General features: G+C 44.8%; 1 protein-coding gene across 2 annotated transcripts in view; it reads right to left on the bottom strand.

The window, feature by feature from the left end:
* HUNK (hormonally up-regulated Neu-associated kinase) overlaps positions 1-19076 on the bottom strand; it is a 133227-nt gene that overhangs the window by 83330 nt on the left and 30821 nt on the right. Inside the window, exons 1-2 of one of the 2 annotated variants that reach the window (XM_082246283.1) lie at positions 5163-5231; positions 3426-3666 (exon numbers count right to left, since the gene is read on the bottom strand). In XM_082246283.1, the coding sequence (XP_082102409.1) occupies positions 3426-3666; positions 5163-5206 (285 nt within the window). In that variant the 5' untranslated portion in view covers positions 5207-5231. Of the gene's footprint in view, positions 1-3425; positions 3667-5162; positions 5232-19076 lie in introns of those variants that run through there. The other variant, XM_082246282.1, reaches the window with a different exon arrangement.

The following is a 19076-nucleotide window of genomic DNA, read 5'->3' as shown; positions in this document are numbered from 1 at the left end:
CCTCTGGGACAGGGACCACCCGAATGTAAATTACTATCTAAAAAGCCTTGTCTGAACCATCTCTCAATAACGTGACCCCAAGGACAGGACAAGGCGATGTACTATTGTCTGTTTTCCAGATATTTTCCTTTTTTTGCATTAGGATCTTTATTTCCTGGACACATAATTTAATGCTATTCCCAAAAAAGATTAGGATACGCAGTCAAATAGTAACCACTCTTAATGAATGATTAGGACTGGAAAACTATAATTGTTTTATTGTCTGATTCAACTGTCAGTCACTTTCAACAGGATTCTTTGTTATTTTTAAGCTTTTTTAAAGTTTCTGTGCCCCTCTAGCACCAATAGGAAGAATAAAATCTGGTAATAACAGAGGTGCTGCCTCATTGCAGATTGGATCACTCCAGTTTTCGGGCTTCAGGTCCCTCTACTTTAGATCTGATAGGATATGCAGGGAATGTCTGCTTGGCATCTATTTCAGCCCACGGGTACATAGAATCTCTATGAAAGCTTGCTTTAAAATCAGAAGACAAGTCCTGATTGGCAATTACGACACAACTGTTCTTTTCAGCATTGCTGAAATGTGTCATTCTAGCTGTGCCTCCTCGGTGGCAGTATATCAGAGTTCCCACCCACAGTAGATGATCATGTCATGCATCAAAACACAAAAACACATGTCTGACAACATATCTATTTCCAAAGAAATGTTGCTGCTAAACAGAACTAACTAAGCTCTTCACCAAACGGGTCTAACTAAAATCTCCACTAAACGGATAACTAAACTCTCCACCATAGAGGTCAACCTAAACTCTCCACTAAACAGAGTCTCGCTAAACTTTCCAACATATGGGTCTAACTAACTTCTAGACTAAATGGGTCTAACTAAACTCTCCACCAAACAGGTCTACCTAAGCTCTTCACCAGACAGGTCTAACTAAAACACTCCAGCAGACAGGTCAGAATAAACTCTCCACCAGACAGGTCTAACTAAACTCTCCACCACACAGGGTCTAATAAACTTTTAGGCAAACGGATCTAACTAAACTCTCCAAACGGATCTAACTAAATTCTCCACCAAACATGTCTAACGAAACTTTCCTCTAAATGGGTCTAGCTAAATTCCCTGCCAAATGGGTCCAAATTCTCCACCAAATGGGTCTAACTAAACTCTCCACCAAACAGGTCTACCTAAGCTCTTCACCAGACAGGTCTAACTAAAACACTCCACCACACAGGGTCTAACAAACTCTCAGGCAAACGGATCTTACTAAACCCTCCACCAAACATGTCTAACTAAACCCTCTACCAAACAGGTCTAACTAAATTCTCCGCCAAACATGTCTAACGAAACTTTCCTCTAAACGGGTCTAGCTAAATTCCCTGCCAAATGGGTCTAACTAAATTCTCCACCAAATGGGTCTAACTAAACTCTCCACCAAACAGGTCTACCTAAGCTCTTCACCAGACAGGGTCTAACTAAAACACTCCACCACACAGGGTCTAACTAATCTCTCCACCACACAGGGTCTAATAAACTCTCAGGCAAACGGCTCTAACTAAACTCTCCACTAAACAGGTCTAACTAAATTCTCCGCCAAACATGTCTAACGAAACTCTCCTCTAAACGGGTCTAGCTAAATTCCCTGCCAAATGGGTCTAACTAAATTCTCCACCAAACAGGTCTACCTAAGCTCTTCTCCAGACAGGTCTAACTAAAACACTCCACCAGACAGGTCTAAATAAACTCTCCACCACACAGGGTCTAATAAACTCTCAGGCAAACGGATCTAACTAAACTCTCCACCAAACGGATCTAACTAAACTCTCCACCAAACGGATCTAACTAAACTCTCCACCAAATGGATCTAACTAAACTCTCCACCAAATGGATCTAACTAAACTCTCCACCAAACAGATCTAACTAAACTCTCCACCAAATGGATTTAACTAAACTCTCCACCAAACAGGTCTAACTAAATTCTCCACCAAACATGTCTAACGAAACTCTCCTCTAAACGGGTCTAGCAAAATTCCCTACCAAATGGGTCCAACTAAATTCTCCACCCAATGGGTCTAACTCAACTATCCTCCAAACAGGTCTAACTAAGCTCTCTGCCAGATAGGTCTAACTAAGCTCTCTGCCAAATGGGTCCTTCTAAACTCTCCGCACACTCCGATCACAGAGGAACCCCAGCAGACTACAGTTCCAATGAGATGAACTTTAGTATGTTGACAAATAATCACAATGACGTGTTTTTATGCTTCTTACTTTGAAAATAACTCAATATCCCATGGTAGATCAACAGGTGATAAAACCTGAACTGAAGCAGAATGTATGCTATAAAAGTTGGACCAAAATATCTAGGAAGAAATCCTGAAAAGCAGGAATGGTCAGAGTCCAGGACCAACACAATCTATCAGATCACAGGACTATATATATATAGACAAGGTTTTTTGATATCATCCAACCTGGATGGAAAAGCCAACTACATAGTATTCACATTAGAGAGGCTCATCCTGTAAATTTGTGTCAATCTTGAAGTCTGCCAGTCACATGAAACAATCTCAACATCAAAACGTGTACTCGTTCAAATAAAGTTGTACCATTATTGCAAACATTTTAAATCGTAGACGAATCTTAGAACAAAACAGCTCTTAAGATGGCCAAACACATTACAATTGGACTGTAAAATCTGCTCAGTGTAGGTTGAATGGAGTAAAAATGAAACTATCAAAAAGTATGTCAAACTGGATGAAGGAAGAGGTTGCAAGGTGTGTGGAAAGCTCTGCTAGATCTAATTCAAATTTGTCACACTTATCCAATCACCGTTTTATACATTGTCACTCTGATGTTAGGAATATGTTGGATCCTATGTAAACTCAAACATATTTTGTACTATTCTCTATAGTCACAATGCACAATCATATTGTAAGCGGTCAGCTTTACCCCTGGACCATATGCTGGCCACAGACATATCAATATAATCAATTAAATAATCTTTGTTATACCCATTCTGGTCACTATCATTTTAAGACTTTTAAACATTTTTTTTGCAAGACTAGAACATAAGATTACCTTGATCAGATGAGTTGTAAAATTCTGATCGTTTTTACAACTGTGGTAGTTTTGCAATTTTATCTTCTGAATTCTGTGTAGTTTTTTTCAATAATTTTTGGTCATTTAAAGGGATCAATGTATAAAAGCGAGTTTACCGTCCCGACTGCAAGCAGTTGGAGCGACCCAATTGAAGGGTCAATTTTTATTAATAAGGTTGATGATATATTGATATGACCAGCAGTAAAGCCCAGCACCTCTGCAAATGTCAGATGTACTAAGATGTGAGCACACAGAAATATTTCAATGTAAGAGAATATATATAACACAGCACAATTGCACAGAGATATACTATGTTGTGGTGTCTTACCCGCTCTCCAGTGACCACATGCAGCCCTTCTCGGACTTTGGCGAAGGAGCCCTCTCCCAGCTTCCTCCCGATCAGGTAGTTGCCCACTCTCTTGGTATGCTGGAAGTTGCGCAGAGTCTCCCGGGACACGATGCTCACACAGGATGGAAGGAAGGACTCTTCCAGCTGCACCGGCGCCTTCTCCCCAAGTAGAAACCTGGGGGGAGACTCGCTGAGCCCGTCCCCAGCTGCGGCTGGCATCCTGGAGGAGACAGAAGAGACACAAGTTAGATCCACTGAAGTAAACTGGAAACCAGGGGGTCCACAGCTAAGGGGCTTCTAGTGGGTGCACAGAACTAGCACATATAGGTAATACACAGCCCTGGCACAGATAACCAAAACCCTGGCAAAAATGGGGCACACTGCAATTAGGCTTCTAGTGGGTGCACAACCCTGGCACATATAGGTAATACACAGCCCTGGCACACATAGCCAAAACCCTGGCAAATATAGGGCATACACAGTATTATTGCTTCTAGTCAATGCACAGCCCTGGCACAGATAGGTAATGCAAAGCCCTGGCAGAGAAGGGGTATACACAGCAATAATGCTTCTAGTGGGTGCACAGCCTTGGCACAGGTAGTAATACACAACCCTAGCAGAGATGGGGTATACACAGCAATAATGCTTCTAGTGGGTGCACAGCCCTGGCACAGATAGTTATGTACTGCTCCAGCAGATATAGGGTATACATTTTATTAATGCTTTTAGTGGGTACACAGCCCTGGCACAGCTAGATAATGCACAGCCCTGGCAGAGATGGGGTATATACAGCACTAATTCTTCTAGTGGGTGCACAGCCCTGGCACAGATAGGCAATGTACCGCCCTGGCAGAAATAGGGTATACATTTTATTAATGCTTCTAGTGGGTACATGGCCCTGGCAAAGCTAGGTAATGCACAGCCCTGTCAGAGATAGGGTATATACAACACTAATGCTTCTAGTGGGTGCACAGCCCTGGCACAAATAGGTAATGCACAGCCCTGGCAGAGATGGCATATATACAGAACTAATGCTACTAGTGGGTGCACAGCCTGGCAAAAATAGGTAATGCAGAGCCCTGGCAGAGATGGCATATATACAGAACTAATGCTACTAGTGGGTGCACAGCCTGGCAAAAATAGGTAATGCAGAGCCCTGGCACTGATGGCGTATATACAGCACTAATGCTACAAGTGGGTGCACAGCCCTGGCACAAATAGGTAATGCACAGCCCTGGCACAGAAGGCATATATACAGCACTAATGCTACTAGTGGGTGCACAGCCTTGGCAAAAATAGGTAATGCAGAGCCCTGGCACAGAAGGCATATATACAGCACTAATGCTGCTAGTGGATGCACAGCCCTGGCACAAATAGGTAATGCACAGCCCTGGCACAGAAGGCGTATATACAGCACTAATGCTACTAGTGGGTGCACAGCCCTGGCACAAATAGGTAATGCACAGCCCTGGCAGAGTAATGAATCGCTGCAATGAGGATTCTACTTGATGCACAACCCTGGCAGAAATAGGGCATACACAGTATAATTCTTCTAATGGGTGCACAGTCCAGGCAGAGTAGGGGTATTCACAGCAATAAGGATTCTAGTGGGCGCACAGCCCTGGCAGAGATAGGTAATGCACTGCCCTGGCAGAGTAAGGGGTATACACAACAATGAGGCTTCTAGTGAATGAAAAGCCCTGGCAAAGTACAGACCTGGCAAAGCTAGACAATGCACTAAAATAAATCCTGGTAGGCATAGGCAATGCACAGTCCTAGCAGAGATGGGCAATGCACAGTCCTGGTAGAGAGATAGGTAATGCACAGCCTTGGCAGAAATAGGCAATGCAAAATCCTGGCAGAGATAGGCAATGCACAGTCCTGGCAGAGATAGGCACTCCTCAGTAATGGTAGGTGCAGAGTCCTGGCAGAGCCATAGTCGTTGTATAGGGAGGGATCAGCAGTCCGGTGCTAGGATCTGACTTTACAAAGTGCTCCCCGTAGATCCTCATAGAGCCGGGTGCGGTGTGATCCGGTGCTCGGGGTGGGAGATTACAGGCACATGATCCGGTGTTAGATGAATGCACGGGCCGGGGAGGGAGAGGCGGACACACTGACTATAGAGCCTCATTCACTCCCAATGTACAGAAATGTAATCCCATCCCAGGCGGCGGGGAACAGATGTGATCAGTGCGCTCACCAATCTACAACTCTCTCCATCCTCCCCTCCCCTCCCCTCCTCTCCCCTCCTGACCCAACACAGCCAGGGAGAGCCGCCTTCACACTCCGCTCAGGGGGCGGGGAGGAGGAGACACAGGGGACGAGTCACTCACTGGTCACACTCATCACCCAGGTCACAGCTCCTTCACTGCTCACCCTGAGCCCAGACACAGCTCCTTCACTGCTCACCCTGACCCCATAGAAGACACAGCTCCTTCAATGCTCACCCTGACCCCATAGAAGACACAGCTCCTTCACTGCTCACCCTGACCCCATAGAAGACACAGCTCCTTCAATGCTCACCCTGACCCCATAGAAGACACAGCTCCTTCACTGCTCACCCTGAGCCCATAGAAGACACAGCTCCTTCACTGCTCACCCTGAGCCCATAGAAGACACAGCTCCTTCACTGCTCACCCTGAGCCCAGACACCGCTCCTTCACTGCTCACCCTGAGCCCATAGAAGACACAGCTCCTTCACTGCTCACCCTGAGCCCATAGAAGACACAGCTCCTTCACTGCTCACCCTGAGCCCATAGAAGACACAGCTCCTTCACTGCTCACCCTGACCCCAGAGAAGACACAGCTCCTTCACTGCTCACCCTGAGCCCAGACACAGCTCCTTCACTGCTCACCCTGAGCCCATAGAAGTCACAGCTCCTTCACTGCTCACCCTGACCCCATAGAAGACACAGCTCCTTCACTGCTCACCCTGAGCCCAGACACCGCTCCTTCACTGCTCACCCTGAGCCCATAGAAGACACAGCTCCTTCACTGCTCACCCTGAGCCCAGACACCGCTCCTTCACTGCTCACCCTGAGCCCAGACACCGCTCCTTCACTGCTCACCCTGACCCCATAGAAGACACAGCTCCTTCACTGCTCACCCTGAGCCCATAGAAGACACAGCTCCTTCACTGATCACCCTGAGCCCATAGAAGACACAGCTCCTTCACTGCTCACCCTGACCCCATAGAAGACACAGCTCCTTCACTGCTCACCCTGAGCCTATAGAAGACACAGCTCCTTCACTGCTCACCCTGACCCCATAGAAGACACAGCTCCTTCACTGCTCACCCTGACCCCATAGAAGACACAGCTCCTTCACTGCTCACCCTGACCCCATAGAAGACACAGCTCCTTCACTGCTCACCCTGAGCCCAGACACAGCTCCTTCACTGCTCACCCTGACCCCATAGAAGACACAGCTCCTTCACTGCTCACCCTGACCCCATAGAAGACACAGCTCCTTCACTGCTCACCCTGACCCCATAGAAGACACAGCTCCTTCACTGCTCACCCTGAGCCCATAGAAGACACAGCTCCTTCACTGCTCACCCTGAGCCCATAGAAGACACAGCTCCTTCACTGCTCACCCTGAGCCCAGACACAGCTCCTTCACTGCTCACCCTGAGCCCATAGAAGACACAGCTCCTTCACTGCTCACCCTGAGCCCAGACACAGCTCCTTCACTGCTCACCCTGACCCCAGAGAAGACACAGCTCCTTCACTGCTCACCCTGACCCCATAGAAGACACAGCTCCTTCACTGCTCACCCTGAGCCTATAGAAGACACAGCTCCTTCACTGCTCACCCTGAGCCCATAGAAGACACAGCTCCTTCACTGCTCACCCTGAGCCCAGACACAGCTCCTTCACTGCTCACCCTGAGCCCATAGAAGACACAGCTCCTTCACTGCTCACCCTGACCCCATAGAAGACACAGCTCCTTCACTGCTCACCCTGAGCCTATAGAAGACACAGCTCCTTCACTGCTCACCCTGACCCCATAGAAGACACAGCTCCTTCACTGCTCACCCTGAGCCCATAGAAGACACAGCTCCTTCACTGCTCACCCTGAGCCCAGACACAGCTCCTTCACTGCTCACCCTGAGCCCATAGAAGACACAGCTCCTTCACTGCTCACCCTGAGCCCAGACACAGCTCCTTCACTGCTCACCCTGACCCCAGAGAAGACACAGCTCCTTCACTGCTCACCCTGACCCCATAGAAGACACAGCTCCTTCACTGCTCACCCTGAGCCTATAGAAGACACAGCTCCTTCACTGCTCACCCTGAGCCCATAGAAGACACAGCTCCTTCACTGCTCACCCTGAGCCCATAGAAGACACAGCTCCTTCACTGCTCACCCTGAGCCCATAGAAGACACAGCTCCTTCACTGCTCACCCTGACCCCAGACACAGCTCCTTCACTGCTCACCCTGAGCCTAGAGAAGACACAGCTCCTTCACTGCTCACCCTGAGCCTAGGCACATAACACAGGTCCTTCACTGGTCACCCTGAGCCTAGACACAAGACACATCTCCTTCACTGGTCACCTTGAGCCTAGTCACAGACCCTGGCCCTAGTCACAAGGGACAGCTCCCTAGCTGGATACACTGGCCCTAGTCACAAAGCAATGGTCCTTTACTGGTCACACTGGCCTAGACACAAGGCACAGTTCCTCACTGGTTCCCCTGCCGACACAGGGCTCAGATTCCTCATGGATCACACTAGCACCAGACACAAAACACAGCTCCCTCACTGGTCACACTGGCACTAAATACAAGGCACAGCTCCTCACTGGTCACCCTGGCACCAAGCAGAAGGCACAATTCCTTCACTGGTCACCCTGGCACCAGGCAGAAGGCACAATTCCTTCACTGGTCACCCTGGCACTAGATAGAAGGCACAATTCCTTCACTAGTCACCCTGGCCCAGCCAAAATAAAAAAAAACCCTATTTAAATCATTTTCCATATAAAGCAGACACCTCACTGCCTCTAAGGCTCCATTCACACCTGGGCGTTTTCAGCTCCAAAAACGCTCAAAAGAAACGCCTCCAAAACGCCCAACAAGTAAAACCCCATTCATTTAAATGGCCCCTGTTCACATCTGAGCGTTTTGCAAAACGCCTGTAGCTGAAAAAAGTACATGAGCTTCTTTTTGGGCTGATTACCAGCGTTTTTGATAGATGTCAATGAAAAACGCCTGAAAAAATCGCGGTAAAATCGCGGTAAAAATCGCGGTAAAAATCGCGGTAAAATCGCGGTAAAAAACGCTCAAGTGTGAATGCAGCCTAATAGCACAATCACAGAAGCTTTTTTTATTGTATGATGCAAATTTCCATCACAGATGCTCAATAGCCAATTTATATCAGGCATTGCCTACTTTTAATACATGGACCGATGACTAGGCAAAAATGGTTTGATGATCATTAGGGTCCTTGTATGGGCTTCTCTAGAGCAGCCTTTTTCAACCAGGGTGCCCAGGCACCCTGGGGTTCCTTGAGGTTTCTTCATGGGTGCCTCAGCAAAGTGGAAAAAAATTACCCAGAAATTGTATATAAGGCAGTAGGTGGATGAAGCCTGCCTTTTAGATACAAAAAGCCACAGGTTATCATTGTGCACCATCAGAGGCGTAACTAGAACCTTCAGGGCCCTGGTGCAAGAAACCATGAAATGCCCCCCGACCCCTGGCCGGGGCCCTTCCCGTCAAGCCTGGGGCTCTTCCCACTGATCCTGGGGCACTTTACTCTCGTTGCGGGCCCTTTATTACGATCCCGCAGTGGGACCCTTTCGCAAGTTCTGCAGGGAGCCCCCATCTTGGGGTCTCCCCACGGTGGTGGAATGCCAGGGCCTGGTCACAAGTGTGACCTTTGCCATCCTGGAAGTTCACCCACTGGTGTCAGTAGTTTTTTTTTTTTTGGTATTTCAATTGTATTATTTTTTATAATTTTATTATATTTTTTTACGTCACTGACTATGACTCTGTCCATTCAGAAAAGGAAGGAGCTGGTAAATTACATATTTACTGACCCCTTCCTGGTTCTCTATTGTGACACATCCCCTGCAGCAGCCGGCAGGAGAGGGGAGAAGCACAGTGGGGGGGAGCACAGTGGGGGGACCGGGGGAGCACACAGGGGCCCAGAGACAGCAGAACACAAGTGAACTGGATAGGAGTGGCGGGGGCAGCATACAGAGGAACCAATCTCCTCCATTTTCCTCCTGCAGCTACAGGAGGAAAAAGGAGGACAGTGAGTTCTCTACATGCTGCCCCCGCCACCCTTCCTATCCAGGTGTACAGGGGAGCCGCACAGGCCCCCTGGAGCATGGGGCCCGGTTGCAATTGCAACCCCTGTAGTTACGCCCCTGTGCACCATAATGACCTTCTTCTAACTGCCGACCAGCTAATGACCAATGACATCATCAGTTGATAAGGAGGATGTCAGTCACGTGCATAGCATGCTTGTTTGACCCTCCCCTGCCTCTCTCCATCAGTTTTGGGGTCACATTAGCTGTTTGATGGAGAAAAACTGAAGAAGAGGAACATTGGAATACTAGTCAGTACCAACTTGCACCTCTAGCTTTGGGGGTCCTATGTGTGGATGTTGCTGCATTATGTAAAGCTATTAGAATTGTTTTTGCATTTTAAGATGTGGTGCCTCAAGACTGTTAATAATTTTTGAGGGTGCCAAAAGAATGTCAAAAATTTTTAAGGGTGCCTTCACCCTTGAGAAACACTGCTTTAGAGTAATGCTGTAAAGGTAAAAAAAAAAAAGCAACGAAAGGCATGTGGTTGTCATTTAGGTTTGTAAATAAAATAAGAATTGACCTCTAATTCCAACCGCTTGTTTCTTTTTTCTTCTTTTTTTAAAGGACTGCGGCTGCAGAGTAATGGTGTGATTTACCGGCTAATTGTACGCAGGCTTTATTTTTATAGGCCCCTGTCTACAAATATATACCACTGGCTGTGTGATAGCTTTACAGCCGTGACGTGGGAGTGTGTACGGGCCTAAGTACAAGGTTGTGGCGAGTTAAGTACTGCCCGCATTAAACATATATGAGAAGAGGAAACACTGCTATTTTTATATTTATTATGTTTCATACTGCTCGGCGTTCATTTTAACAACAGGGCGTTCTGGTTAATGGATATGACACAGCCATGTTGGGAAAATAATAAATGTAAATGGTGCAGCTCCAATAAGTGGTTTTCTAATAGCGGAGATGATTTAATAGGCTTACTTTGACAGGATACTCTGACTTGTGTCTGACTAACAGTATGCAAGTCATTAGTAATGTTTTTTCCTTTAATATACAAAACACAGTTCTGAGCTGGCCTAATCTACTGGTTTCTTACTGGACTATTGAAATGGGTTAAATTCCAAAATGATTCAGCCTTAAAGCTGTGTTTGCTTCTAAGACCCAATAGGGTTCTATTTTCCCAAGCAGAGGTCATGGAGGTGAGTGTACACCATGGGAGGGATTTACTAAAATTGGAGCATGCAAAACCCAGTGCAGCTCTGCATAGAAACCAGCCAGAGTTTATTGTCAAAGCTTAATTGAATGAGCCGAAGTTAGAAGCTGGTTGGCAACCATGCACAGCTGCATCAGATTCCGAGTGCTCAAATTTTAGTAAATTTCCCCCTATGAGGTATAATCATGCCTCATATGTTCCAGATCCAATGCTTGATTGTCCTGGTAGGCTCCTTTCATACTAGTCAACTCCAAAGTTGCACAATTTTCAGTGCAACGTTGGAGTCCGACTTTGATACCACTTTGAAGTGACTTTGATAAGACTTTTACACTCTCTGGCATTGAAGTCGTGTCAAAGTCTGATCAATTTAGATCTACTCCTTACCTCTATGAGCGATTTCCCTGTAGGTTACTATGAAGTCAACACCTTGTGGCTGATGGTCAAATAGCCAAAGTATGAAGAAGTAGGAATTTGGCGTACTTAGTTCACTTATAGTGTTAAATCTGAACTTCAGGATTTTTTTTACTTACATGGTTCAGCTTGGTTACATTTGATTCTTCATATCGCACATCCACAAGGCCATTTGGATACAGACATTTACTGTAGTCTTTGCTACATACAGTCAACACTGGTCTGTTCTGGGTGTCGCCTCAATCTGGGCACTGAACCCAGGAAGTCACTTGCTTGGCAATTCCACCATTCACAGAATTTTTTTCAACAAATACAAGACATTCTCTGATTGGATGAGTCAGAGATTGTGACATCATCTTCCTCGCTGCCTTGTCCATTCAAAGAATGCTTTGTGCTCATTGACAAAAAATAGAAGATGTTTCCTGAAGAATGGTGGACATATTTCCCGTTAGGCTTAAAGTGTCCCCAGCTAGGGCCACTGGTAGGCTTTGGAAATGGCATATGAAGACACAGCAAAAAATACCTTGTAGTCCAAAAGAAATATATTGATTACAGTATTTGTTAAAAAACAACATGTTTCAGGGGTTCTGAAGGGCTCACTTCATCAGGGTCTGATACTTTCAGACAGCAGAGAATTAAGACAGGAGAAATACTTTTGGAATGCCCAATTTATTACTGTATGAACATAAAAGTCTGTTTTCATGACTGGTTTGGTGCTCCAGAGCCCTCGAAACGCCTTGGATAATTATCGTGATTAATATACTTTATTACTTTGGCACTAGAAAACCCACTGAGGGCTTCTTTTCCTATGTTTCTAATACCCAACTTGACTTTTTTAACTCTTGCCTCTCTGGGGACTCGTTGACTCTGTACCACTTCCTGCCTGCTCTGTTGACTACTAGCAACCATTACCGCACCAGTCAAGATCAGACTCTACAGGCTCTGTGATACCAGTCTTTCTCCTGCCTGCTCTGTTAACTACAAGCAACCATTACCGCACCAGTCAAGATCAGACTCTACAGGCTCTGTGATACCAGTCTTCCTCCTGCCTACTCTGTTGACTACTAGTATCTATCCCCAAACTAATGAAGACCGTCCTATGCTCTTTTCCTTCTTACCATCTGCTTACATATCTGGCACTCTCAATATAAGCTTAATTTTGACTTTCATATTGGAGGCCATAGCTTAATTTAAAGACAGATTTCAGATCATTATACTGTCCAAACTGAAAAATAATGTTATATGCCTTTTGGAGGAATATATGGGGCAGGACAGTGGCTAAATAGTTAGCACTTCCAACTAGCAGCACTAGGGTTGTCAATTCAAACCCAATCACAACACTACCTTCCTGGAGTTTGCATATTCTTACTGAGCCTTCATTGGTTTCTCAAGGTACTCCGGTTTCCTCCCATGCTCCAAAGACATGCTGTGAGGCTAATTGGATCCTTTCTAAACTTGGCACTAGTATGTGTATGTATGAATGTGAGTTAGGGACCTTAGATTGTAAGCTCCTTGAGGGCAGGGACTGATGTGAATGTACATTATACTGTATATGTAAAGAACTGCATACATTGATGGCTTTATATAAGTACCTGTAATAAATAAATATACAGTAGGTGCATTTAAAGTTTCCCTTTAATATATTTGTTTGGAGTTGTTCCTTCATAATTTGTTAGGGTTCTGGAAGTGAATGCAGATTGGATTAGGAGTGTGGACCTAGCAAACCTCAGTCTCATGGGCAACAAATCCAAGACCCCAGATCTATAAGGCCACCAGGCTAAGCACATCATAATCACTGTGCTGGCCCATATGTCCCCCCTTATTTCTGCCCACCTGTATAACAGGAGATCCAAAATGTTTAATGTAATGGTTCTGTCTATAAGAGGAACATTGAAAACATCATTTTGTGACACAAAATGTACGGTGACTGTAACCAGCTGAAATGTCAGTCTGAAGAACAAAGGCTGCAGATAGGCACTTGAAATTCATGGCATTGCACCTCTATAATTAGCATGGAAGCATAAAAGTGATAGACAGGCTAAATGTGATTTTTTTTTTCCTACAGATGATCCTTCTGCTTTTTCAAATTTAAAATTGCAGTCTTTATTTTTTTTATGCTGAGCCTCACCTGTCTTGTCATGACTTTAGTTCCCAAGCTCCGAGGTCACTTTTTCCATTTTTAATTTGGTGTTTAGCATTAATTTGCATTTTGTTTTTATCTATGCTGATGTATTGCCCCACACAATGGTAGTTTGGCACTGTACTTCTTTGATCACTAAAAAGGCAGTAGCAAACAATATGTGGACCTGCTAACACCTTATTTAGCTTAATGAGCAATGCAAGTAATCACCTTGAATCTTGCATTTTCAACTGTTGCTATTCCTGGCCTAAGGGGACAATAGATTTGGCTCAATAATAGGTTCAAAGAAGGGTCTCTTCTAGTACACCCTGTAACTCAGTAAGGTCATTTAAACCCTGTGATTAGGTCAGTTTGGTCAAGTGTACATACTGTATAATTGTAGAAAAAGATATTTTATAGATCAAGCCATATATAAATCTATTGATAAAGAATAATATACACCGCCCAAAATGAAATTTCAGTCTTGAGTTGCAGTTCTTCTGACCAGTGTAAACCATTGACTGGAGAGGAGGCAGGTTGTGTTGTCAGTACAAGGTCAGTCTATGGTGGACCTAATGCTGGCCATAGACAAGAAGTGTCTCTCAAAAGCAGCAGAAAGTGAGGCATCTCTTTCTTCCGATTACTACTATATTGGCGCTTTACCACTGCATGGAACCGAACGGTTCGGCTCGCTTTTGTGCTTTTCCACTGCTGGTACCGCATGGTATGGTGTAGGAACGGTTCGGTACGGTATGGCGGCGCTTTTCCACTGCATGGAACCGAATGGTACGGCTCTCAAAAACAGTACCACCTCGATTGTGGTTCCAAGAGGTACCATATCGGTACCATATCCCACAATCCTTTGCATGCAGTCACTACTAGCTACTGATTGGTCAGAGAATCCTTGTAATCCCACCCACTTGGAAAAGCAAACCATACCGTACCGTACCGAACCGTTCCAACACCGTACCATGCGGTACCAGCAGTGGAAAAGCAAACCGGGCCAAGCAGGGTCGAGTAGAGCCGAGCCGGTACTTGCAGTGGAAAAGTGCCATAAGAGCACCAGAACCCACATCAGTCTTCTCCATGATAGCCAAATGTCCAGAAGAAAAGAGGATGATTGGTAACAGCTTGAACAGATATGTTCCAACAGGTTGACAACAAGCACTTTTTACCACTGTTTGGGAAAGCCTACAGAGCCTGAAAACCATCCAGTCTTAGTGAAAAGTTGAACTATCTGACTGGTCACCCTAAGAATGCATACTCTATGTACTTCATAAAATAGTCAAAATACTGGGTTTGTAGAATCTATGGCCAGTCATTTTTTAAAAGATGAACCAATAACTGGATGAATGCCCAAAACAATTTCTTTTGGAAGTCCTAGTCTTCATGGTCAACTTTGGGGCTAAAGCTTTAGAATAAAGCTTTTCAGTTTGGTGGGCATTGGTAACATCACCAGAATTATTTTAACAGCCAAAAACATATATAAAAGACACACACTGCATAATGATTTCTCAAAAGGATAAAGAAAGAAATACTGCTGAGAAAATCACAACAGTTTACTGAGACACTTTTCATGCTTTGTCTATACAGCTGATTTGAGATGGAGCTTAGGGCACGCTAAAACTAGGTCAAGATTAGCCAATTGGGTAACTCCTCTCTTAAAAGTTTTTCTCAAGAAATCCTGTCACTGTGGAATGCGTACATCAAGATACAACTCATATACAGGTCCGTAAGGTGTCACGTTAAAAGAGATCCCTCAGGGCATCTTACTCAAATACCATGCCCTCCTCAGGCTGTAGAAGTTTTACTTAAAATGAAATGCAATTACTATTAGCATTAGAATTAGTGATCTTGTAAAAACAGCTGGATTAAGGAACCTGTTAAACTTGTCTCTGTAAAACCAGACAAAGCTGGGGCTTTAGACTGGGGAAACATGCCAGAAAGTCACCCCGCTCATCATAAAACATTTGCACATGTGTACTAATGTGTTCTTGGGCCTGTTTTAGAAGGCCTGTTCGTGAGGGAGCAGAGATACATCTGGTTTGTGGCAAGTGAAAATGATGCACGAGAACTGGAAACACTTCAGGTCATGGAAGGTTTGATGTATGGTCTGGAGGCAGATGTTGAACAACTGAAACTGTACGCTTCAATAGCAGCAGAGCACATGATGGAAACCAGGCTGCTGGAACCAACATGCAACTCTCCAAGATCTGCATTTAAAAAAGTGTAACTCTTTAAAGAGCAGTTCCAGGAAACAAGTGGGACTGATCCGTGAAGTGCTAATGTTATTGCCAGAAACTGATCTCTCTAAGATCCCACCACCAACACCTTATATCATATGAGTGTCCGCAGAAACAAACTGCGGTAGGTTTCATTCATCTGATTGGTTGTTTTAAAATTGAAAACTGGTTGAAGTTACTTCAACATGCTTAGAATAAGGTGTTCGTTTAAAAATACATATTCATTATCATTCAGAGTCTATAATAATTTTAATTTGTCTGAGCCCTGGACAACATTACTAAATAAAGGAAAAGGAATTGGCAGCACTCCAGGTTGAGTCAAAATCCAGATTTATTGACTGGACATCCAAATTATGACAATCGTGACAAGGTAGACGCGTTTCACACACTGACTGTGCTTAATCATTACTGCAATGATTAAGCACACAGTCAGTGTGTGAAACGCGTCTACCTTGTCACGATTGTCATAATTTGGATGTCCAGTCAATAAATCTGGATTTTGACTCGACCTGGAGTGCTGCCAATTCCTTTATCAAGTTTTCACGGAGGCGAGCCGGGGCATGCACCGGTGTGAGTCATCAGGCAATTACACCACCTTGAGCAGTGAGTCCTTGTCTCTTCAATTGCAACATTACTAAATACTGAGGGTTACAGCAGCTATATAATTTAGCAGAGTCTACAATAATTTTAGGTGTTCTAGGTTTCTGATGCCCAACCTATGGACCTCAGCAGTCTGTAGCGAAAGATGCTTTCTGCAGCCTCTTTCATTCCCATGGATAAACTATACTCATGGTGGCCTCCAGCAGTCCCTCAAAGTGTGGCTCACCCATGAAAATGAATGAAGCATGCATTTGTAATAAAAAGGAAGAAGGCTGAGATCCTGTTGAAATAAAGATTCTAGACTAGGGGAAGAGGGTAATTATTATCCCAAGTGAGCTGCCCTTAAAGGTAGGGGGGGTTTAAAAAAGGGCAGATTCAATAAAAAGCCCCTGATGGTTACAGAAGCTATTACATTCAGAATAGTCTACAATAATTTTAGTTTGTTTAGGCTCCTGGTGCCCAACCTGTGGAGCTCAGTCAGCAGCTTGTAGTGAGAGAGGGAGCATAGATTTGTAAAGAGTTAACACTTGTGATCCCTACTAGCCCCATGTAGGATATTCCCAGTCTCTCATTGTTTTCTGCAGCATATCTCTAATCTCTGACTAAACCTGTAGCATGTCCCTAGTCTCTGTTCATCATTTCCTCTGGTTCAGGGATTCCCAAACTACGGCCCTGCAACTGTTCCAGAAGAACCACACATCCCATGAGGCGTTGTGAAACTCTGACATTCACATACATGACTAGGCATGATGGGAATTATAGTTCCTGAACAACTGGAGGGCCGTGGTTTGGGAATCCCGGCTCTAGTACGTTTGTAGTCTCTGAAGTCTTCTCTAGCATTATATATTCTATACATTATGTACAGGTCTTTGTTGATGTCAGTGGCCACAATTGAGACCCTATATACCTAGTAAGTTCACAACCACTGGTCTAAGTCAAAGAAACTTGCAAAAAACACTGAATAACCATAGGTGGCTTTGGGTCACCATTTGAATGTCCCTGTAGTAGATCAGATGATTAGTACCCCACCACTAGGGAAAAGCGCAGTTGAGAGTTTTAATTTCCTTTTCCAATTTTAATGAAAATCATATTTAAAATGGAGTTTTCACTGGTCGTTTTTAAGGGTAAAGTGAGCTTTAAAGGACATCCTCGCCTTTATTGGAGTTGATCTTTGATAAATCCCTTCACCCCTTGAGTTCAGCTAACCTGGAATAATACTTCCCTTCTTTCACAACCCATGGCAAGGTCCCAGATGGCTCTTCCTCATACAAAGAATGTGTGCTGTTGCCTTTTTCACTCCTATGGGCAAGTTATACTCATGGCAGCACCCAGCAATCCCTTGGAATGTTCCTTACCCATGGGAATGAATGAGGCGCACATATGTAGTATGAAGGGAAGATGGCTGAGATCCTGTTGAAGTAAAGCTTGCTGGATCTGTAAGTAGGGTAATTATTATCCTAGGTGCTCTGCCCTCTGGGGTGGGTAGGTTTAAAGGACAACTTCACAAAAGATGACTCCTGTATGTTTAGAGAGAATGTTGAGGCTGCCTAAGCAGCTCTGTGGGCAAAATGTGGAGTTTCTGCTTGGGCACAATTTCACAAACAGGAAAATTGGTCATTTTGCCCCAAACCAATTTTTCCATGATTGCTCATCCCTACCCAGCAAAGCAAAATGTTTCTGTTTGGCACTGAGCTGCACGTTTGACCGGCAGCTGAGCCACCTTTTGAATATGGATGCATTGTATGCTGCCCCATCATGAGACCAGTCGGTAATGTGTAACAAGCCTAGGGGGGATTTGCTGTGGAACTCTTCCAAGCAGGTCAGCCAACTCCTCAATGCATACAATGTATACATATTTTTTTTCAGGTTTATTTCCTTAACTCAAGTCAGAGCATGTGGCCAGAGATTATCATCTGCTCTCTCAGCTCTGATTTTATTAACTTCTCAGTTTGAGTGATGGCAAACCAATTCAAGCACACGGTGATGTAGGTCACCAGCCAGAGATATTAACTTGCCTAGAAAGCTGAGTGTCTAATCTCAGCGCCAGGCTGTATTTCAGTCACTTCACTTGCACGTTACAGATGTGATCGCACTTTTGCAACAACAAGCTCACACGGCTGGGTGAGAAGTCTGCAGATCTGCAATGTGTTGTTTACTACATTCCAGACTGCGCCTTAAAGAGAAACTATAGTCTCTTGACTGCTGAGAAGCATAGGCTCATTTAATAAACCAATACTTTGCCCCCCAAAAAAGACACAGAAGCTGATTAAGTTGGAAATAGGGCAAGGCCACAGCTTTATTGAACTTTGCAAAAGTAACAACTTTCCAAATGTACCAAACAACAGTGCCAGTCACGGTTATACTGTGAGCACCCAACAATACCAGTCACAGTTCTACCGTAAGCACCCAAAAAACATAAACTTACATAGTCTAAGAGGCCTGTCCTTACCATCAGTGCCAGACAGACATTAGACTGACCCCAGAATTTAACTTGAGGGCATAGCCCATAAAGCAACATCAATTGCTGGCAAGGTCAAAACCGCCACACGCAAGTCAGTGGTAGACTGACGAGTGCCCCACAGCAGCCAGAACCTGCTCGACACCAGATTGTAGGCCGAGATTACCATATTTAGGATAATCGTTTAACCACTTTACCACCGGAGGATTTTGCTGTCTTACGTCCAGGCCACTTTTTGCGATTCGGCACTGTGCGACTTTAACTGACAATTGCGCGGTCGTGCGACGCCGTACCCTAACGAAATTTACGTCCTTTTTTTCCCACAA

Source organism: Pelophylax lessonae, assembly GCF_965119305.1.
Source record: "Pelophylax lessonae genome assembly, chromosome: 2".
Lineage (NCBI taxonomy): Eukaryota > Metazoa > Chordata > Amphibia > Anura > Ranidae > Pelophylax > Pelophylax lessonae.
The sequence above is the reverse complement of the archived record's forward strand: the minus strand, read 5'-3'. Positions and strand labels throughout refer to the sequence as shown.